Here is a 24,361-nt window from a genome sequence, read left to right as displayed (position 1 = left end):
TCATGGTATTAAAAGATAAAATATGGTGATAATATATAATACTATACATATATTTTATGTATTTCTAAATGAGAGTTTCTAACTTTTTCTGTCACAGTGGCTGGCCTTTGAGTGTTGTCATCAACTTCCACAAAAATCCCCCCCAAAATCCCCATTTAATTTCTTTGTTTTTATATTTCTACCATGTTTAACATATATTGGACTACTTGCCATCTAGGGAAGGGTGTAGGGTAAGGAAGGGAAAATTGGAACACAAGGTTTTGCAAGGGCTAATGTTGAGGAATTGTCTACGCATATGTTTTAAAAATAAAAAGCTTAAAAAATTCTTTGTTTTTCTTTTCTTGGGGGGAGGAGAGGCAAGCAAGATTGAATGACTTGCCCAGAGTTACACAACTAGCAAGTGCCAAGTATCTGAGGCCACATTTGAACTCAGGTTCTCCTGACTCCAGGGCAGATGCTCTATTTACTTCATCACTTAGCTGCCTTCCCCCATTTAATTTCTTTTTCCATCCTGGGATATGTAGAAGCCCAAATGGGAAAAGTCAAGATTTGAAGGGATAACTGTACCCACAAGCAATGTCACAATTATAATCAAAACCTCTGCAAAGGATGGCAATAAGCAGAAAACTTCACATTATTCACAGGGAAATGAGAAACTTCAACTTTCAAATTGTTTTGAGAGGCTGCTAGATTTGGGTTCTAATGTATTTTATTACATACAAGGCCAAACAGTGGAAAAAAGATAAGAGGAAAACAAAGAGACAGAAGTAAAAAGCCCTGAAACCTGAGACTGAATCCCAGCACTGGCATTCACTACTTGTATAAGCCCTGGGTAGTGACTTAACCTATCTGGGACTCAGTTTCCTTAACTGTAAAGTGAAGTATTTGAACTAACAGGACTTCTTAAACTTTCTTCTAATCGCAACCTGTTTTTGCCCATATATAGGTATGTAAAACAGGTATGCAAATCAAATACCTACTGATAATAAATCACAATTTCATAACCCTCATATTCAATTATAAGACCCAGTCTTGAAACACAGTTTAAGGATATGGGGAATCAGATGACTTCTAAGGTTCCTACTAGCTCTAGATGAAGAGAAGGGAAGAGGTAAAAAAGGGAGGGATTTATTACTATATACCATGCACTATGCCAGCAAAGAGATACCGATACAAGCACAGAGACAGCCCCTGTCCTCAAAGAGCTTACTTTCTAAGGAAGAAAAACTATCCTCAAAAGGGAGAGGAAAAGAAGAAGGGGGTAGAGACATGGGGTGAAGGTGCCTAGCATTAAAAGTGCATTGTTTTGCAGTCCATAGAAAGTTAGGCACTGGCCAGCGGAAGAATAAAGGCAAGTCATTCCCAGCCACTCCACAAAATGGAGCCTCCTGGAAGAACTCACCCATGGGAGAAAGCAGAATAGACACTGAAGAAAGATATTCCAAAGTAAATGGATCACAGGAAAATTATTCTGTAGTACAATTCCCAAAATCCAAAATATGCTAGCGATAGATAATATAACCCCCAAACAGAAACATCTATTACCATCTTCAGAAGTTCACATCATACATATAATTTAATCCACAATAAAAATTAAACCAACAGGTCTACTTAAAGTCATAGGTTCATAAATAGTATAACATTTGAAATTAATATTATTATTATAACAATTAACATGTATTAAATAGAAAAATCATACACACACATACACACAAACTCTCACATTCCTGAACACCACATCTATAAAACACTATGACCTAAAATCATATTAATGGTCTTGATATTACCCACTAATTCATCCTGAGTTTGTCATTCAGTAAAACCTTATGATATTTTTTTTTTGACAAACTGCTGCTTTGCCATTCTTCCTTCATAAAATCTTAGCACAGTGAATAGCACACAGTTTAGTCAGCTATTTGGGGGTTTGTTTGTGTGTTTTTCAGTTGTGTCCAACTTTGTATGACCCTATTTGGGGTTTCATTGACAGAGATATTGGAGTAGTTAATCATTCACTTCTTCAGCTTATTTTACAGATGAGGAACTGATGCAAACAGGGTTAAGTGACTTGCTCAAGTTTCACATAGCTAGTAAGTGTCTGAGACAGGATTTGAATTTAGGAAGATCAATCTCCCTCACTCCAGGCCCACCATTCTATTTATAGTAATACCTATTTACAAATTTAACTAACCCCAAAATTAAAAACCTACAGTCTCTAAACATTAAATATAAAATAAAAATTAAATATAAAAATAAAATAAAATGTCCCAGAACCATTTCAATTTGAACATGGGGGGGAGGGAAATGATATAAAATGAACAACAGCTTCAAAGCAGCTACAGAAAGAGGAACACTTTTGCTGAAGGGGAGAAAAATGATCAATAGACATTATTCATAGAGCAGATGATAAGAAAAATCTAAAATTTAGATAAATAATTCTAGGAAAAAAACTAAACTTCATAAAGCAATATAAAAGGCTGGTAATAGGTACATGCTACTGACTGTGTTGAGGCAGCTAGGGGACAGAGTGGGTAGAGGGCTGGACCTGGACACAGGAAGATTCATTTTCATGAATTCAAATCCAGCCTCAGACACTTAGTAACTGTGTGACCCTGGATAAATTATTGAACCCTATTTGCCTTAGTTTCCTCATCTGTAAAAATAAGCTGGAGAAGAAAATGGCAAACCATTCCAGCATCTTTGCCAAGAAAATCCCAAATGGGGTCATAAAGACTCAGACATGACTGAAAAATGTCTCAACTAAATATAAAAATATTTGGTTGAATCTAATCAAAAGCAGATTACCACTCAGGTGCAGGCTATGAAACAGTTAAAATTCAAGAGTGATCTCAAAACACTCTCCATGGGTTACACTTACAGGAAGTCAACCAACAATATGTTGACAAAGAAAAGTCAGACTAATGGCTGAGTCATGAAGATATATTTACAGGAACAAGAAAAGTTTATGTAGCAATTCATGACCAAGTCCTTAGCACTTAAAACTACAGAAAAATTATCCTTAAGGAATCTGGATTTATTCATTAATGCTAATTACACAAAGAAACAGTAGAAACTGTGCACCTGTAAGTTTGCTAAATTTTAAGAAACTAGATAAGCATGGATAACTAGCACACACACAACCTGCTGGTTAGAATGATCTTTCAGAAGCTCATCACCGTTCCTAAAATAAGAAATGATAACTCCCAATACAATAAATAAAGTTCAAGATAGCCTTTAAGAATTAAGCAAAAATATGCCCAGAGAAAGAACTCTGGGAGATGACTAAAAACCATTACATTGAATTCCCAGTCCCTATATTTATGCCCACCTGCATTTTTGATTTCCTTCACAAGCTAATTGTACAATATTTCAGAGTCTGATTCTTTTTGTACAGCAAAATAACGTTTTGGTCATGTATACTTATTGTGTATCTAATTTATATTTTAATGTATTTAACATCTACTGGTCATCCTGCCATCTGGGGGAGGGGGTGGAGAGTAAGAGGTGAAAAATTGGAACAAGAGATTTGGCAATTGTTAATGCTGTAAAGTTACCCATGCATATAACCTGTAAATAAAAGGCTATTAAATTTAAAAAAAAAAAAAAGAATTAAGCAAAAAGAAAAAAACTGGACTAGAAACAAAGAATTTTCACTGACAAAACTGACATCATCTCCTAGAAACAACATTGATCAAAAACAAAAACGAAACAAAAGAATAGCACCCTTGAGAACAATGTTTTTAATGATGTCACCAAACCAAATATGTAGAATTTCCAATCTGTTTGGAATGAAAAACTTTCAAAAAACTAATGTGGAAAAAAGTTTAATGTGATTGCACATGGATTGCCTACATTAGATTGCTTGCATGCTTTGAGGAGTGGGGAGGGAAGGAAGCAGGAGAGAAAAATTTGGAACTTGAAATCTTACAAAGATGAATGGTGAAAATTGGAAAATTAAAATAAAATACTATTAAGTAGGAAAAAAACATATATACATATAGTGACTTAACAGAAACCAGACTATAGAGTGAACGGGAGAGAAGGGAAGTCATTGAGCTGGCTTTAGCCTCAAGGAGATTAGTCACAAAAAACTAATAGCTAATGGGGATAGAGGGATCAAGTGAGGGCTTCAGAGGATGAAACAAGGACATGTCTCTTTCTAACTATCTACTTATCTATCTGCCTTCCCTCTTTTCTTTTTTATCAATCTACCTACTTACCAACCTACTATTTGATTTTATTCTATCCTGTTGTTTTCAACATGCATTTATTATTTGGAACACAAGGTTTGCAAGGTTTTTGCAAATTATCTATGCAAATGTTTTGAAAATAAAAAGCTTTAATTTTAAAAAAAATTCTATTATTTTACAGTGTCCATTTAATAGTTACATTTAAATGCATAGTAAAGAGGTGAATATTGAAAGTAACATAGTATAGTAAAAAGAATGCTGAATTTAAATGAAAAAAACCCCATGCATTTATTAAATGCTAACTATGTACTAGGGTCTGGGCATATTGGGGGGAGGAGGGACATACAAATACAAAGTGTATTAAAACGTTTTTTTCTGGGCCTACCTTATTGCCCACTTGCAGTATCTGTCCAACCTATACATATATTTTAAGGATGAATTCTGTAGGTTTCCCATACTACTGAGGTCCTTTCTCAATCTAATCTGCCAAGTATTCAAACTCTGCTGCAGAAAGTGAAATTCCACTGGGCAGGCCACATTGTTCAACTGTCAAAGGAACACTTGTCAAAAAGACTATTTTTAGGGAGAGCTCACACAGGGCAAGCACTCACAAGGTGATCAGAAAAAGTGATATAAGGACACTCTTAAGATCTCTCTTGAGAACTTTAGAATTTATTGTGTAACACAGGAGACACTGGCACAAGACTGCCCAGCATGGCGTGCCCTCATCAGAGAAGGTGCTGTGCTCTATGAGCAAAGCAGAATTCAAGCAGACCAGAAGAAACTAGAGATGCACAAAGTCAGAGAAGTCACACTGACCATCTGTGCCCAAGCTGTGGCAGAGCATTCCGAGCTTGTATTTGTCTGATCACCCACAGTCAGATATACTAATAACTAACATAATGATGTCATTTTGGTTCTTTTAAAGAATGAAGGACAACGTGCAAATTAAAACATCTCTGAGATACCACTACACACCTCTCAGGTTGGCTAAGATGACAAATGTTGGAGGGATGTAGGAAAACTGGGACACTGATACATTATTGGTAGAGTTGTGAATGATCCAACCATTCTGGAGAACAATTTGGAACTATGCTCAAAAAGTTATCAAACTGTGCATACCCTTTGATCCAGCAGTGTAACCACTGGGCTTATATTCCAAAGAGATTTTAAAGAAGGGAAAGGGACCTGTATGTGCCAAAATGTTTGTGACAGCCCTCTTTGTAGTGGCCAGAAACTGAGTGGATCAACTGGAGAATAGATGAATAAATTGTGGTATATGAATGGTATGGAATATTATTGTTCTGTAAGAAATGACCAGCAGGATGATTTCAGACAGGCCTGGGAGAGACCTACAGGAACTGATGCTAAGTGAAATAGCAGAACCAGGAGATCATTATACATGGCAACAAGATTATGTAATAATTAATTCTGAAGGACATGGCTCTCTTTAACAATGAGAGGATTCAAACCAGTTCCAATTGTTCATTAATGAAGAGAGTCATATACACCCAGAGAGAGGACTGTGAGAACTGAGTGTGAACCACAACATAGCATTTCACTCTTTTTGTTGTTTGTTGTTGTTGTTGTTGTTTATTTTCTTTCTTTCTCATTTTTTCCTTTTTGATTTGATTTTTCTTGTGCAGCAAGAGAACTATATAAACATGTACACATAAATTGGATATAACATACATATTTTACCATATTAACATATATTGGATTACTTGCCATCCGGGCGGGGTAGAAAAAAGGGAGAGGATTTGGAATACAAGGTTTCACAAGGGTTAATGTTGAAAAATTATCCATGCATATGTTTTGAAAATAAAAATCTTTAATTTAAAAAAAGAATGAAGGACAACCACCAGCAATGTCTGTGTATACAGAGACCTAGATGAAGTATATATATCATCCCCATCATCCTGTCTGCTACTCAAGTTGTTCCAAAGCAGGCTTTCGGTGAACTTACAATAGATGAGATTACATTCCAATATTTTTATTCAGTTACAAAAAGGAGTTATTTTATCCACTTGTGCAAAAGGCAATAGAATATTGAATAACAGTAGGATACTGATCCAGGACTTTTTCTACCAATTAAACAATAAAAATAATAGCCAGAATTTATATGTTACTTTAAAATTTTCAAAAATGCTATGTTATCACACTGAGTCCTCATAACAACCCTGACAGACTGGACTTATTAATACTGATCTTATTAAAAAATAATCAAGGTGCTATTATTATCTCCATTTACAGAAGAGAAAATTGATGCCAAGAGAAAGATTAAATGACTTGCTCATGGTCATACAACTACCAAAACCTTAGGTAGAACTGGAATTCAAATTGTCCTGATTCCAAATATAATATTCTATCTATCTGCGATGCCTCCTACCTACCTAAACAAAATAAGAATTGAGTAATTATATAATATATTATTATATGATATAATGTTATATAATAACAATAATAGTTGACATTCTAAATCATGTTAAGGTTTCTAAAGTTGTTTACAAACATAACCTAATTGGATCCTCAAACCAATCCTGTAGAGTAGGTTTAACAAGTGTTAATCTCAGTTTACAGATAAGAAAACTGAAGTTTGGAAAAGATAAGATGATTTGTCCAGAGTCATCCATAGTGAATATATGTGGGAACCATTTCTCTCCTCATTCCAAAGTCTGTGCATTTTGCTATATATTTGGGACATGTAGACTTTGAGAGACTGGCAGAACATTTAAATGGAGACACCCAGAAGGCACAGGCTTTTAGAAATATGGGACTGTAGATCGAGGAAAGAGACGATACTTATATCAAAGGAAACAAATGAGAAGACTCAGATTGAGAAGCAGATTTCTTGGAGGGCAGCTATGCTCATGGGACAGAAAATGACTCACAAATGTAATAAACATAGGTAGGAGGAGAAAAAATGAGAGACAGCGACAGAGACCAGGAGACAGAGAGAAGAGAGAGAAAGAGAGAAAAAACATCATTTCCACAATCAATATGAGAATTTATTTTGCTTGGCTATATGCATACTTGGTACAATAGCTTAGATTTGCTGGATCTTTGTTGTTATTTTTTCAATTGGTTGTAAAGGAAGTTGAAAGGAGGGAAAAAAATTCAATAACTGAAAAACACATTAACTTTAAAGTTGATGTAGGAGAGAATATCCAAAAGGAGGGGGTGGTAAATCTAAAGCAGCCAGAAAAGTCATCAGATTCAGCAATTAAATATTATTGGCAGTCTTTGGGGAAGCAATTTTCAGAGTGGTAGAGTAAGATTCCAAATTGCAAGGGGTTGAAGAATAAAGTGGAGGTCAGGAAGTGGAGGACATAAATTAAACCACTCTTTCTAGTTTAGAATGAAAGAGAGGCTGATTATATTGGGTAAAAGCTAGAGAGGAGAATAGGGTAAAGAGAAAGATTTTGTATTGTTTTTCAAAGGAATGGTGAGATTTAATCACATTTGTGGACAGTGGAAAAAGAGCCAACTTGGAGGAAATTAATGAAAATAAAGAGGTAACTTTGATCCAGCAGTTCCACTACTAGGTCTGAATCCCAAAGAAATCACAAAAGAGAGAAAAGGACCCACATGTGCAAAAATGTTTACTGGCTATGTGATCCTAGGCAAGTCACTTAACCCTGTTTGCCTCAGTTCCTCATCTGGAAAATAAGCCAGAGAAGGAAATGAAAAAAAAAAAAAAAAACAACTCCAGTATCTTTTGCTAAGAAAATTCCAAAAGGAGTCACAAAGAGTTTATGACTAAAAAATGACTTAAACAACTGATTTTGTTACATATAACAGAATATCACTGTGCTTTAAGAAACAACTGTGAGAAATTCAGAGAAATACTGACATTTTTGTATTAAGCATTGCAAAATAAAGACATGGAACTAAGAGAATTATATATATATACAATTACTACAACATCATACTTTATAACAACATTAAAGGGCAGTCTATCTTTGTTTCAGTCTTAAAGAACTGATAATGAAACAAACATATCAGTCTCCTCTCAGTAGAAAGGTACAGGACCAAAGATGCCCATTGAGATATAATACACAGTCAGATATAATCCCTGTGTGAGTTTTTTCACACAGTATGTTGTGAGAAATATTATTCTTTTTAACTACAAAAGGGTTATTTTGGCAGTGACATTCTAGTAAATGTTTAACATCCAGTTCTCTAAGGGGAAAAAAGTATGATCAATACCTGAAGTTTAGTCTTTATTATTAACTTCTCCACTTTGTTAAATCTAGACTATCTATGAAATCAATCAAGATTTGCATCATTTACCAATTTCTGAGGTGAAAATGCTCACAGTGAATATTTAATAATCAGCTTTGGTGAGCCAATAAAGGCTGGCTACAGTGCACCACTGGATTTTGGTATTATTTACCAGTTACTCTAATAAACTGAGCTAACCACTGCTCTGAGCCTAGAAAATAATATGGCTCCTACACATAAGAGTGCTTGATGGACCTTCCTATCACAATGAGTCCATCCACTCAGACTTGCCTTTAGCAGGCTTTTGGAGCCCACATCAGTGTGGTCACAGATTGTCTACACGTTCTGTCCACCCAAGTGATATGGAATTAATTGCTACTTTTGACAAAACTTTAATTGGTCCTCTCCCAACTCAAAATATTCTAGGATCAACAGCATCACACTCTGCAGGACTAAGTTGCCAGATCACTCTTATGCCAGACCCTTTGCACATCCCAGGACCAAAAGCCAAGAACTCGGACAAGAACCTAATGATGCAAATGCTTATCTGATCCAAACCATTTCTTGGCAGGTCAATCAAAAACCACTTATTAAACACTTACTGTGTACTAAGTACTGTTCTTGGAGCCAGAGATTCAAGAATAAAAATGAAATAGTTCTTGCCTTCAAAAAGCTTACATTCTACACAGGGAAAACAATATAACTTATATTAATATGGCCCTCGCCACAGCGAAAGGACTAAACTAACAACATCCAAGTTCCTAAAGATAGCTTCTCTCTTATGCCAAGGATCCTCTTTTTAATCATCTCATGGGTCACTCTGTGAGTCCCTCCCCAACCATTACTGTCCCATCTGCTGAAATGTTATCAATTCATTATCACACAAAGAATCTCAACTTTCCCCATAAGCAACAAACAAGGGATGAGAAACAAGGAGGAAAAAAGGAAAACTGAACAACTTATACTCACCACTTCCTGGGATGCATACTGAGGATCCTCTGGGTTGACTGACCAGTAGCAGTAATCAAAGCCAAATGCCACAACCTTTTCTCTTGAGCCACCGGGGCCATCTGGTCGGCTGTCCACCTACCGGCAATACAAGGACATAGCAGGAGTCATCACTACTACAGTTCTTGCTACTAGTCAACATGACTCTTTCATTTAGCCAAGGGTCCCTAACCTGGCCTTGGCCATCTTTAAGATGCCAACAGAACTGATACTCCTATACCTCATCTATCAAGTACAACTGCTCATCTGTCCCCATCCTGTGATAATTTGTCCATTTTCTTTCCATGAAAAGATTTAGAAGGATCCCTAACCTGAACACTTACAAACTCAACTTTTCCCCAATAATATGGGCTGCAGATCTCTGAGAGTAAGTTAACATCCTGCCACTGGGAACTTCCCACTAAGCAACAATTTCAACGTGTTCTTTTGAAGGTTCCAAGGGAAATCCTTCCAACCCAAGGAAACTAAAACCTGATATTAGAGGTAAGAGTAAAAACCAATCCACTCACCCAAAAGGTAAACCAGACCTGTGTTTCTGGAATCAAGAGTCTATGCTCCTGGAAATGATCTTTCAAACCTTCCCCAGTTCAGACCCAATCTCCTAAGAGAAGAGAAGGACTGACCTGGCCTTCATTAGGAATCAGGTTTCATTCACAGTAGGATCATTAATCAGTAAGCATTTATTAAGCACCTAACACATACCAGACATTGGTATTAAAAAAAAAAAAAAAAGACAAAAATTAAGCATCTAAGTAGTACAGAGGATAGAACATGGGACTTGGAATCAATAAGATCTGAATTTGAATCCTATTTCAGACATTTTCTAACTATGTAATGGTTAGATTTGACGGTCTGTAAGATGTCTTCCAACCCCAAGTCTCTGATCCTATTACAGACAATCCCTACCCTCAAGTAAGTGAAGTTGAGGTTTGAGGCAGTTTGTCTCCAACACCAAGGCACTATGTACTTAAGTAGACATCAGTTAAGAATAATGGACTTTATAGAAATAGAATCTGTCTAGCCTCAGGTAACCAACCACCTAGCCAAGGAGGTGGTTAAGGGGATAAAGTTCTGATCTTGGCTAAGATTCATTTTTAGGAACCAAAAATATTAGCTTTGAACAAAACAGCTCAACTAATTAGACAACTCAAACTATAAACAAAGACATAGTAGGGAATAAAGGGTGACTCTGTCCCTGGGAGTTCTCCCAAGAGTTTGGCAAGCTCACTGGCCATTTATCTCTTAGCAGAGAAAGCCTTGCCAATAGGAAATAGATCCCATCACGGGCTTAACTAAGAGCAATGCATCCGTGCAGCTCCTAAACAGGTACTGATAGCAATCAGCTTTCTTGGTCTCCTGAAAGTCACCTGAAGATCATACATCCAGGATGTCCAGTTATAAGACCAATTTCAAGTATTGCTCATCTGTGCTTTCTAGGATTCCATACATCACCCTCTCTTACCCTCCCCCTTCCACCTACCCCTGAAGAATATGAATGAAAAAAGCTGGGGAAGGAGAGAAAGTATTCCTTGTGCTTGTCCTCGCTGTGACGTAAAATTCGTCATGTTCTTGGGAGAACTTGGGAGAAGGATGTACCAAGACTAAAGATAATAACTCTCTTCTGAGTCCTAAAGTCTCCCTACCAATGTTCCCAAATGAGGAAATAACAATTCCGATGTCCCATCTCTTCCCCAAGACCATGACAGGAATGGCTTGCAAAACTGTGATATCAGGATCATGACCAATTACTGAACTGAAATCCTGACCCTGGTCAAAGGATTAACATTAGAATTGATCCACTGAGGGCAAATTAAGGGGAGGGAGGCAGGTTATCTTCATGTTTATCTTCCGGGGAGCTGCAGTCCACATTTTCAAAACCTATTTGAGGAACTCGTACCAGTGAAAGGCATACCCCCAGTCTGTCCTTCCTGTTTCATTTTTATATTTGCTGTATTGTTGGCTCAAGGTCTTCCCCCTCTTCTCTAATACACCAATGTACTGGATCAACTCCAACCCTCCCATACATCCCCAGAACACATACTCCCCCAGCTCAAAAGTTCCTGAAACAATATGAATTTTACTCTGGTTAGAAAAAAAGAACAAGAAAAATCCCAAACTTACCTTTAAATTCTTTATTTTGGCCACTTTGTCCTCAATTTCTATGATGATCCTTCCCCGATTTGCAGTCTCTCTGGAAAAAAGATACAAAATTACAGGAGGCCAAAAAGTGTTTTTTCTCAAGAGTAGAGAAGTCAGACAAGCCCCTGGATGTTCCTCTCTGAGACTCCAAGGTTAGCTGCCCACAATGATTCTCTGAGAGCCTATGATCCACCCAGACCATCCCCAAGAATGGATTGTCACCAGACTTTTACCAATTACAAGACTGTTGCATCAAGACCAAGACATCCTTGGGTGCAAAACTGGAACTTAGTTTGGTTGCTGTTGTTCAGTCGTTCTATTCACATCCAATTCCTGGTGACCCCATTTGGGGTTTCCTTGGCAAAAAATACTGAACAGTTTGCCATTTCCTTCTCCAGCTCATTTTACAGATGAGGAAACTGAGGCACACAGGGTTACATGACTTGCCCAAGGTCACACCGATAATAAGCATCTGAGGATGAATTTGATTGCAGGCCCAATACCATGTGTACTACATCACCCAGCTGTACAGGTGAAGCTGGGTTTGGTAGAATCTATATAGACAGAGTGCCAAGCCTGAAGTCAGGAAGCCTTCTCTTCATGTGTTCAAATCCAGCTTCAGACCCTTCCCAGCTGTGTGACCATAGGCAAGCCACTTCACTCTGTTTGCTTCAATTTCCTCAACTAAAAAATGGGCAAGAGAAGGAAATGGCAAACCACTCTGATATTCTTGCCAAAAAAAAAAACAAAAACAAAAAACAAACCCAAATAGGGTCATGAAAACTCAAACAAGACTGAAATTATTTAATAGCAATAATAATAGAACCCAAGTACTAGATTCATCTTTTTGCCACATGTATACTTAGAACTAGAGTAAAAGTTACTCTAGTAGATTTTTCTCTAATATTTTACATATCTACCTCTTACTTGCATGATCTTACTAAAGTGGGTAGACTCTCCCTTGTTAAAGATTGAACTAACCTGTTCTATCCCTTCCTCTGCAATTCTGACCCAGCTTTCCAGAGACTCCTTGTCGACAAAATGCCCAGTGTACTGAAGGCCTCTCTCTTGACTCCTTTTTACATTTCGTGGATATTAGCAAAATACACAGGATGTCCAGGTATTATTACCCACTCTTGCCATACAAGCAACATACTTCCTTTTCTAAAAATACACTTCCTAGAGAATATCCTTACAGTATGCTTTTGGTGTATAGGTCATCCTTGGAAATGTGTTACAGCCACTTCCACGCCCTGAGTGCCTTTTCATTGCCCTTTGGGGCCACCTACAACTTTCAGTCTTCAGACATCCTCATAATCTAAAATAATCGAATACAAAGTATTAATGGGAGAACATCTGTATTTAAAAAAAAAAAAAAGCTAAGTTTGTGTGTCAGAGAACCCAGTATTCCCATTGAAAGTATCCTACAGTTGGTAGTACAGTATATAAGACTCTGGGTCTAGAGTCAGAAAGATCTGGACATATGACTCCAGGACACTGGAGTTAAAAATGAATAATAAAAGTGATAATAATAAAATGACATTTATATAGTAGCTACTATGTGCCAGACATCATACTTAATGCTTTACAGATATCTCATTTTATTCTCATTACAATCTTTGGAATTAGATGCTATCATTATCCCCATATTACAGGTAAGAAAACTGAGGCAAACAAAGGTTAAGTGACTTTCTCTACATCACATACCTAGTACTCATCATCATCATCATCATCATATTACTATAGCTAAATACTTATATAAAGCACTTACTTTGTGGGAGTTGATGCACTAAGTACTGTACAAATATTATCTCATTTCATTCTCAACTATTCTGGGAGGTAGAGGCCATTATTATTTATTTGTATTTTACAGATAAGGAAATTGAGGCGTGCAGCAAGGAAGTGTCTGTGGCAAGATTTGAACTCGTCTTCCTGACTTCAGACTCATCTCTCACAACTGCTCTATCGCTACCTCTGATTTATTGAGGAAGGTTTCTGCACTTAAGGAAACTCATTCTGGTAGAAATATGGAGGATATAGACTGAAGAAGGGAAAGGCTTGAGGCAAGGGGACCAATGAGGAGGACTTTGTAATAATTTAGGTAAGGACTAATGAGGGTTTCAACTAAGATGGTCACGGGATGAGAAGAGATGAGGGGTCAGGTACAAGAGAGACTGTGAAGTTAGAAGCTGCAGAACTTGGCAACTGACTGGATATGTGGAATGAGGGAGAGTGGGAAGTCCAGGTCAATGCTGGGGAAAACCTGACCTACAGGTGAGAATCAAATATTTGTAAAGTGCTCAGTATGGTACCCGGCACAAAGTAGGTGCTATGGAAATGTTAGCTATAATTGTTCTTCCTCCTTCTCCTTCTGTGCTTCTTCTTCCTCCTCCTCCTCTTCTTCTTCCTCCTCCTCATTAGAAAATGGTAATGCTTTTTGCAGAAATGGGGAAGTTTCTAAGAGGGGTAGGTTTGGGGAGGAAAAACAATGAATTCGGTTTTTAGACATACTAAGTTCAGAAATACTCGAATTCTAAGGCTAGTCAGTGGAGTAACTCAGTGTTCCCTGAGTGTGGACAGCAGGGTGGGGAGCTTGTTTGCCCTCCTGCAACCTTCCAATTTTATGCAGATTTAGGATTAACATTGTCTTCACTGCTCAGTTTTAGAAAGGCTAGGATTTGTCTGGCAGAATGACACCCAGTGAGACTAGGTCTCATGTTTATTTAGTAGATTTTTTTTAAGGCAAAAGCTGTTCTTACCCATCAGCTGCTGATATGAATGCTAAAGGAATCTCAGGTTCTGAGCAGCATGAGGATGATCCTGTGATTATGTGCTTATGAGGAAACTCTTAGCATGAGATAAATAGGGAAGGACATCAGGAGACTCTAGGGAACTTGCAAGTGTCACTGCTCAGAATGAATAAGAGTTACACCCCAAGACTTTATTCCAGCCTTATAATGACAGTTTAAAGTCTCCCATCTCCCCAGCCTCCCTAGGACCAGACAGAAGAGTTTGAAGGTGGACACAACCAGGTCCAGAGTTACATTTGACTTGCAATAAAACTTATAAACTTCACAGCCTAATTTTTCTAAAGACTAGGCTAACAGCCTTCAGTTCCAGGCCTGGGATAATTTGCATGGAAGGAAGGGAGTGGGTCTGTGTGTGTGTGTGTGTGTGTGAGAGAGAGTGCATGTGTGTGTGCATAAACATGTCGATGTCTGTCTGTCTCTCTTATTCTGTGTATATATCTCTATCTGTCTTTGTCTGTCTGTCTCTCTTACTCTGTGTGTGTCTCTGTCTTTGTCTCTCTTGTTCTGGTTGTATGTCTCTGTCTTTCTCTGTCTCTGTCTTTCTCTGTCTCTGTCTCTCTCTCTCTCTGTTTCTGTCTCTCTTACTCTGTGTATATCTCTATCTGTCTTTCTTTGTCTGTCTGTCTCCCTTACTCTGTGTGTGTTTCTGTTTCTGTCTTGTCTCTGTCTCTTTCTCTCTTTTACTCTGTCTCTTTGTCTGTGTGTGTGTGTTCACTGTCTCTCTCTGCCTCTGTGTGTGTGTGTGTCTTTCTGTCTGTCTGACTCGACATGTGCTATTTTTTCCCCTCTCTAACACTCCTCTCTATGCTTTACTTGCTTCTCATCTTTGCATTCTTCTCTTGTCTTTCTCCGTATTTGCTCCCTTGGTAGTCTCATTCACTCCCACATCACATCTGGGATATAATGGGGTTGATGAAAAATGTTCCCTACCTCCAGAGAGAACTGATGAAACTTGAATACAGACTGAAGTATACTTTTAAAAAAAGTTGTTGGTTTTTTTTATTTTCAAAATATATACATAGGTAGTTTTCAACATTCATCCTTGCAAAACCTTGTGTTCCAAATTTTTTCTTCCCCCCTTTCCCCCATCTTGCCCCCAGACAGCAAGTAATCTAATATATGTTAGACATGTATAATTCTTCTATACATATTTCCACAATTATCATGCTGCACAAGAAAAATCAGATCAAAAAGGAAAAAAAAGAGAAACAAAACAAAAAGCAAGGAAACAAACAACAAAAAAAGTGAGAATATTATGTTGTGATTCATATCAGTTCCCACAGTTTTCCTTCTGATGCAGATGTTTTTCTCCATCACAAATCTATTGGAATTGGCTTGAATCACCTCATAGTTGAAAAGAACCAAGTCCATCAGAATTATTCATCAAATAATCTTGTTGCTGTGTACAATGTTCCCTTGGTTCTACTCACTTCACTTAGTATGTTCATGTAAAAAGTCTCTGTAGGAAGGGCAGCTAAGTTGTGTAGTGAATAGAGCACCAGTCCTGTAATCAGGAGGATCTGAGTTCAAATGTGACCTCAGACACTCAATACTTCCTAGCTGTGTGACCCTGGTCAAGTCACTTAACTCCAATTGCCTCAGTGGAAAAAAAAAAAAGTCCAGACCTTTCTGAAATTATCCTGCAGATCATTTCTTATAGAACAATAATATTTCATTACATTCATATACCATAACTTATTCAACCATTCCCTAGCTGATCGGCATTCACTTGGTTTCTAGTTCCTTTGCACTGCAAAAAGGGCTGCTACAAACATTTTTGCAATGTGGGTCCTTTCCCCTTTTTTATCATCTGTTTGGAATACAGGTCCAGCAGAGACAATGCTGGATCAAAGGGTGGCATAATTGTTTTACCTTCTTTTTCTTCTTTTGTTTTTTGTCTGTTTTCTTTTACAATATGGCTAATATGGAAATGTTTTGCATGACTTCATATATATAATAAATATCAAAATCCTTGCCTTCTCAACAAGAAAGAAGGCAGGAGGAAGAGATTTTGGAACTCAAAATATTAAAAATTGTATTAATTTTTTAATAATTCACAAATATTTAATGAAGTAAAGTTTTTAAAGAAATATTATGGGTTAAGGAAAGCTCCAAGAAATCAACACAGACAGATGGTAAATTCCACAAGTTTAAGTAGAACATCAGATGTAATACATTACAAGAGTGGCTAAAGGCAATAAAGGAAGAGATGAATAATGAAATAATAAAATGAGAATTCTGAAGGAAAAAACTTAAAAGGATAATAAAGAGTTAAAAAAGAAAGTGGAAGACCTTAGCCAAATAGTGACCCCCCCTCAAAAAATAGAATGTAGCAAACAAAACTCCTTTACTCTGAGACAATAAGAAAATTAAACTAAAATCAAAAGGTTGAAAAAAATGAAATAAAATGTATCTAAAGCAATTGCCTAGAAAACAAGTTGGAGAAAAATAATTTAAGAATCAAATTCCCTAAAACCCAAAAAACCTGGATACCATTATTTCAAAAAGTGATCAGAAAAAACTGCCCATCAATTCCAATAAACTTTTGATGTAAAGTTCCATCTGAATCCAGAGAAAAAACTATAGAGACTGAATGTGGTTCAAAGCATAGTATTTTCACTTTTTTGTTGTTGTTTTTTGCTTGTTTTTTTTTTCTTTCTTGTGTTTTTTCCCTTTTGATCTAATTTTTCTTGTATAGCATAAAAAATATGGAAATATGTTTAGAAGAATTGCACATGCTTAACCTTTAACTATTTGCTGTTTTGGAAGGGAGGGGAGGAACAGAAAGGAAAGAAGGAGAAAAATTTGGAACACAAGATTTTTGAAGAGGCGAATGTTGAAAAATATCTTTGCATGTATTTGGAAAAATAAAATACTATTTAAAAAAAAAGAAAAGAGAAAACTGCCCTGGTCTATCAGATCCAGAAGTCAGAGTGAAAATAAAATCTATCCACTGAAAGAAACCCCATCTGAACACCTAAAAATTATAGCCAGAATCTAGAATTTTCAAATCAAAGAAAAAATATCACTAGTAACAAGAAAAAGAGTTTAAAGTACTAAGGAATCAGTCAAATCACAGTAGACTATGCTGCAACTATTACAAAGAATAGAAAAAGATCTTAGAACATATCTCAAGGAACAAAGGATAAAAGTTTATTACCAAGAATATATTATTTTACAAAACTGAATATAATCCTTTGGGGGAGAGGGAAGTAATGGAGGAGGTAATGAATCTTTAAATTCATTAGAGCATTCAAATATTTCTGATGAAAAGACCATAGTTCAGGAGAAACTGAAATGTGAGTTAAAAGGAGTTAAAAGAAACTAAAAAGGTTTTTGAACAATCATAAGAGGCTAAAAGATAAAGAGAAAATAGTATCTCTACAGAATTCCATTGTTTTTAGGAGTCACAGGAGATTTTTTTTAATTGAAGCTTTTTATTTTCAAAACATATGGAGGCAACTAGGTGGTGCAGTGGATAGAGCACCAGCCCTGAAGTCAGGAGGACCAGAGTTCAAATCTGGTCTTAGATACTTAACATGTCCTAGCTGTGTGACCTTGGGAAAGTCACTTAACTCCAATTGCCTCAGCAAAACACACATATGCACACACACACACAGAATGGTTGCATCCTCTCTCACAATTCCATCAACAATGTATCAGTGTCCCAATTTTCCCACATCCCTCCAACATTAGTCATTATCTTTTCCTGACATCTTGGCCAGTCACAGGAGTTAAGACTCCTAGTCATAATAATATGTCATAATAATAAGTCATAAGTGATATTTTGTTGGTTTTAAGAGGGGGAAGAAATGAGAATGTTGGGAGAGGTTCTTAGTATTTCTCATAAGTGAGAAATAGAAGAAGAAAACTAGGAAAAGAAGATGGATAAATATGAAACCTCATCTTGATAAAGAAAAAGAAACACCTATGTACGTATGCACGCACATGCATGCACATACAAAGAATTTGGTGCGGAAATAAATGGAGATTGTGTCAGAGCCATCACAAACTAACTCAGGAGAGCTAGTTGTTCAATTTTCAGTGTGAGCATTTACACCTTGAAGATCTCACATTTCCAGAACTGATTTATTGTTTTCTTGATTGCCTACCCTTAGGAAAGAGATGCAGGTTGAAGGTGTGAAATGCATACTTTTTCTTTTCCACCCACAGAGAGCCAGTTGTTAAATATTTACCAGCATACCATGAAATTATATTACCTATTCCACAGTAAAATGAGAACAAGAGGAGAAACTTCCTCCTCTACAAAAACAGAAGGAGGTATTTCTCAACTGGAAAAGGTGAAAAAAGAGGAAAGAAGGATTTTTGTTGATTAAATAAAAAATTAAGTACCTGAGTGGATGCCCGTCAGTTGGGGAATGGCTGAATAAGTTATGCTATATGAAGGTAATGGAATATTATTGTTCTGCAAGAAATGACCAGCAGGATGATTTCAGAGATCCCTGGAGAGACTTACAGGAACTAATGATAAATTAAGTGAGCAGAACCAAAATAACATTATATATAGCAACCAAAAGATCATGTGATGATCAATTCTGATGGACATGGCTCTTTTCAACAATGAGATAATTCAGGTCAATCCCAATAGATTTGTGATGGAGAGAGCCATCTGCATCCAAAGAAAGGATTGTGGGACTGAATGTGGATCACAACATTGTATTTTCACCTTTTTTTTTTTGTTGTTGGCTCACTTTTGTTTTCGTTCTCATTTTTTTCCTTTTTGATCTTATTTTTCTCATGCAGCATGATAATTGTGGAAATATATATAGAAGAATTGAACATGTCTAACATATGTTGGATTACTTGCTATCTAGGGAAAAGTTTGGGGGGAAAGGAGGGAGAAAAATTTAGAATACAGGGTTTTGCAAGGGTGAATGTTAAAAAATTATCTTTGCAAATATTTTGAGAATAAAAAGCTATTATTAAAAAAAAGAAATGACCATAAAAAATAACTACCAAGCTTTTAAAAGTCATTTTCATTTCTGTTAGACTTAATACCCACTTATATAAAACCTAAAAATCCCAATTGTTTGGTCAAAGTTATTGTTGTTGTTCCTACTCTTTTATAACAACAACAAAAGAGACAAATCCCAATGCAAAAAAAAAAAAAAAATAGGGTGAGGTAAGGATAAAAAGGAGGAAAAATATGAGATTATTATAGAAATGCATAATTAATAATAACCAAGAAGACGAATGGATAAAACTCACCTAAAGTAGAATGGATCAGTAAGCAAAATCTGTTGATGTATTGTACAAAAGAAACATAACAAAGATTCACAAAGGGACTCAACTACCTCACTTGTATACAACCCAGAAGTCTGTTCTAGCTCTAGTTCTATAATACTATGATCATCTTTCCCTTTGAACTCCTACTTGTTAAATTCCTACCCAGCCTTTAAAGCTCAATTCAAATATTACCATTCATAAAGATTTCATTTATCCCCCTGAAATAATTAGCTTTATTCCCTTCAAACTTCACACAGTATACAATGCTCTTTTGTACAATTATATTATGTTGTTAACATTTACAACTATTGGTGTACATGACATATCCTCCTATTAGATGATAAGATAAATGACGAGCTTATAGATTATCTTATGTATACTTTTTCTGTATACATAAGATAATCAATAAGTTCCTTATTACCATCACCATCACCAAATCATGTCATTGTGCCAGGAACTATGCTAATCCCTGGAACTACAACCAAAAGGGGAAAAATAAATAAAAACAAAACCTACCTTGGTCCCTGTCCTAAGGGAGTTTATATTCTAATGCAACGTGTAAAGAGTAATGCACATGCAAGATACACACAATATGGAAAGTAATCTCAGAAATGAAGACATCAGCTTCTTAAGGGACCAGGGAAAAGGCTTCTAAAAGAAGATGAAATCAGAACTCAGTCTTTTTTTTAAAATAACACATATTTATGTAAGACTCAAAGGTTTACAAAGCATCTTTTTTCATAAGAATAAAACAACACAAAAATCCGTGAGTTAAAGCAGTCCAAATATCATTACTCCCATTTTTCAAACAAAAGAAATTGAGGTTATCAAGGTGAAATGATTGGCCTAGGGTCACAAGTGAAGTTAGGAAGAGCCAGTCTTGAAGAAGGGAAGGAAACAAGAAGTACAAAAGTATGAATAGGGAAAATATGACATTCTGTGAGAAGAGCAGCAAGAAGGTTCATATAGCTAAACCATATGGACAACTACCACAGCCCAGTACATCCCACAAAACACAAAAGAGGACAGGTTTTAAATTTTAAAAGTTTAGGAAACCCTAGCCTGGCTAAAGAATCATAGGCTCAGGGATGAAATGGATTCAAGTAATCTTGTTCAGGAGTGTCAAATAAATATAAATGTTTTATATATATTGTATGTGTGTATATATACATACATACATACACACACATATGTCTCCCCTATATATATGTATATATATGTGTGTGTGTGTGTATATATATATATATACACATATATATATATATATAAATTCATAACATTTTATGTGTGTTATATAATGGGGCAGCTAGGTGACAGTGTAAAAAATATTAGGTCTGGAATAAGAAACACTCATCTTTCTGGGTTCAAATCTGGCCTCAGACACTAACTGTGTGATCTTGGGCAAGTCTCTTAACCATGTGTGTCTCAGTTTTCTCATCTGTAAAATAAGCTGGAAAAGGAAATGGCAATTTCAGTATCTCTGTCAAAAATATCCCAAAGAGGGTCAACAGAGAGTCAGATACAATTGAAAGTGGCTAAAAATATTATATTTGTCTATACATACAACAATAACAATAGAGGTAATGCTAATTTGAGGTTTTCTAAGCCCATATGCATCTCGGTTCAACCACCTCATTTTACAAATGCTGTCTAGAGGTAGTGATTTGCAATATCCCTGAGCGTATCATGACTGAGACTCTGAGAAGCTCAGGAAGAGATGGCAGAGCAGAAATCACTAGATCTATAATCAGAAGACATAGGGTCAAATCCTATCTCATCTCCTTAACATTTACTTACTATTCCTATGCCTCAATAGTGTTATCTGAGGGAAAAACTCCAGGATGTTCATGTATTGTGTATGTGTATATGTGTTTGTGTTTATATAGGCATATATATACACACATATACAAATATATATGTATAAACACGCACACACACACATATATATATATATTACTATAATATATTAATTACCACCCAAAGTTGTTATGGGATCAAATAAACTAGCCTTGCATGAAGCACTTTGTAAATCACTAAGTGAAGTTTGCATGACAATGATTATGATCATTAGACACTTAGCATTGCTTATGGCTACAGAATATCATCTTGTTCAACTGCTAAAATTACTGAGATGTTATAAATGAGCTGCTGAGGTAAAAGTTGATGAGAAGGGGAGAGAATCAACATTTATGTAGCACCTACTGCAAGCATCTAGATGTGCAGTAGATAGAGCACTAGGCCTGGAGTCAAGAAGACCTAAGCTGAAATCTAACATCAGACAAGTCCTGTGTGACCCTGGACAGGTCACTTCCCCCTGCTTGCCTCAGTTTCTTTATCTGTAAAATGAACCATAGAAATAAACAACCACTCCAATATCTTTGACAAGAAAATCCCAAATGGAATCACCAAGAATTGTTCATGACTGAAAACAACTAAGAACAACAAAAGCACTCAACCATGTGGCATGCACTCTGCGAAACGCTTTTTACAAATATTATGTAATTTGATCCCCAAAGCAATCAAGCAATGTAGATTATTGTTCCCTTGCTAGAGTTGAGTAAACTTTGGATAATTAAGATTAAATGACATGTCCAGGGTCTAGAATAATGTCTGAGGCCAGATTTGAATTCAGGAGGTAATATGGTTGGAGTACTAAGTTGGCAGTCAGGAAGACAGGAATTAAAATCCCACCTCTTACACTTACTAGTTATTGAACATGGGTAAATCCTTTCATCTAGGGGCCTCAGTTTCCACACCTGTAAATGAACATAATACTCTGCTGTACTTACTTTATAATAGTGTGATATCTTACTGACCTTAAAGAGATAGAAATATGACAGCTGACTCCTGTTAATTCTGCGCACTCTCTAGGGGAGTAAGTAGCTGCTGTGGTTTCCATTAATTATTGTTGGTAAAAGAAACTAATATTTGAAAAAGTCACCCCTTCCAAAGAATGAATCCCTCATAAGGAGGTAATATAGCCAAATGACAGATGATGATAATAACAACAAATACTGTCAAGTCTCAGAAAATGCAAATAATGAAAACTGTGGATTGCTGGGCTTATTCAAATTTGTACTACGCAAGACTATGATATGGTAGAATACAGTCATTGATTCCATCACAATGGAAATATGCATGAAAATTCAAATAATGCTATCACTTCATGGGATTCATTATTGCTGCTAAAAAAGGACTGGAGTAGAGAACACAGTCTTATCAGGCAGAGATAGCAGTACATTATTCTTCCCATTTTAAGGAGATTTAGACTTCTAACCCTTACAAACTTGTTTTCTCTGGTTACTCCAACATTCTGGTCCAGGATCAGTAGCAAATAGGTCTAAAACTGAGCAGAGACAGTAAATATGCACTAGATCCAGATCACTCTGAGGCTCCCCAATGCCACAAGAGATAGACTTAAGGAAGCTTTAGAGTAAAACCTCATTCTGAATCATATTTTTAGGCTTGCCCTTAAAATTACAACCTAGACAGAATCTGGGAACAGCTCCAATTATTAGAATCCAGAAATGGTCCAAAGTTCAGTACCCCAGAATGCTTAAGGTCCAAAAAAGAACCTATTCCAAGAGATGTCAAATAGAAGTATCTTACCTCCCAACGTAAGGTCAGTTTTACAGAAATAAAGAAGACATAGTTCATAAAGACATTCAGTGTTCATTGCCAGACATGGACCAAATTACTTTACAGATGTGCTGTTGCTTGTGATTCCATTTGGGGTTTCCATGGCAAAGATACTGGAAGGGTTCACCATTTCCTTCTCTAGCTCATTTTACAGGAAACTGAGGCAAACAGGGTTAAGTGACCTGCCCAAAGTCACATAGCTATTAAGTATCTGAGCCGAAAGTTGAACTTAATTCTTCCTGACTCCAGGTCTAGTACTCTATCGACTCCACAGATTTAGTGCTTGTTTTATCAAATTACCAAGGAAATATTTTAAGGAATTAGACAAAATAACAACAAAATTCCTATGAGAAACAATAGTTCAAAAATATCAAGGAAAAGCAAAAAAAAAAAGCAGGAAGGAAAGGAACTCAGCATGACCAGATGTCAAATTATATATAATAATTAAAATTTCTCTGGGAATGGATAAGAAATTAAAATGTAGATTAGTGGGACAGATTAGATAAGCAAGATCCAGAAGCCTAAGCACAAAGCAAACTGGTGTTCACTAGGGAAAGTCTGGCAGAAAAATAGGCTTAGACCAAAGTTTGACCAGAACTGTAATCACCAATAATAGTGAGCAAATTTAAGAAAGTAAATGGCTTTGCCATCATGACCTTTTTTTTTGCACAACACTGTACTTTCTAAACCATAGAAAATTGATCCACTTTCCAACATTCAAGTGAGATGCATTAAGAAAAGTTTAAAATACTATTTTTTTAAAAAACAATTTTATGAAAATATATTTTACATGATTGCACAACATAAAAATATCAGATTGTTTACCATATCAGGGAGGGGATAGAAAGGGAAAGAGAGAATTTAGAATTCAAATTTTTAAAAACCTGAATGTTAATGATTTTTAACATAAAATAAAACTGCTTAAAATTATTTTATGACTCCAAACTCCTAAAAAAAAAAAAAAAAGGCAATTTTTGCTCAGTGGGGGAATAGGGTAAGTGGAAACCTGCTCCTTAATGTCTTAAATGGCATCAAATTTAAATAAAATATTACAGAGATTCACTCCCTGAGAGACCTAGAACCCCAGCCCTTTTGAGAGATCCCTCT

General features: G+C 36.2%; 1 protein-coding gene across 2 annotated transcripts in view; it reads right to left on the bottom strand.

Moving 5' to 3' along the window:
• STARD9 (StAR related lipid transfer domain containing 9) overlaps window positions 1–24,361 on the bottom strand; it is a 147,041-nt gene that overhangs the window by 120,352 nt on the left and 2,328 nt on the right. For both annotated transcript variants that reach the window (XM_031952164.1, XM_031952166.1), the window contains exons 2-3: window positions 11,541–11,610; window positions 9,381–9,497 (exon numbers count right to left, since the gene is read on the bottom strand). In XM_031952164.1, coding sequence (XP_031808024.1) covers window positions 9,381–9,497; window positions 11,541–11,610 — 187 coding nt within the window. The remainder of the gene's footprint in view (window positions 1–9,380; window positions 9,498–11,540; window positions 11,611–24,361) is intronic.

The sequence above is a fragment of the Sarcophilus harrisii genome, chromosome 2, assembly GCF_902635505.1.
Source record: "Sarcophilus harrisii chromosome 2, mSarHar1.11, whole genome shotgun sequence".
Lineage (NCBI taxonomy): Eukaryota > Metazoa > Chordata > Mammalia > Dasyuromorphia > Dasyuridae > Sarcophilus > Sarcophilus harrisii.
This window is presented reverse-complemented; position numbering and strand designations above follow the sequence as displayed.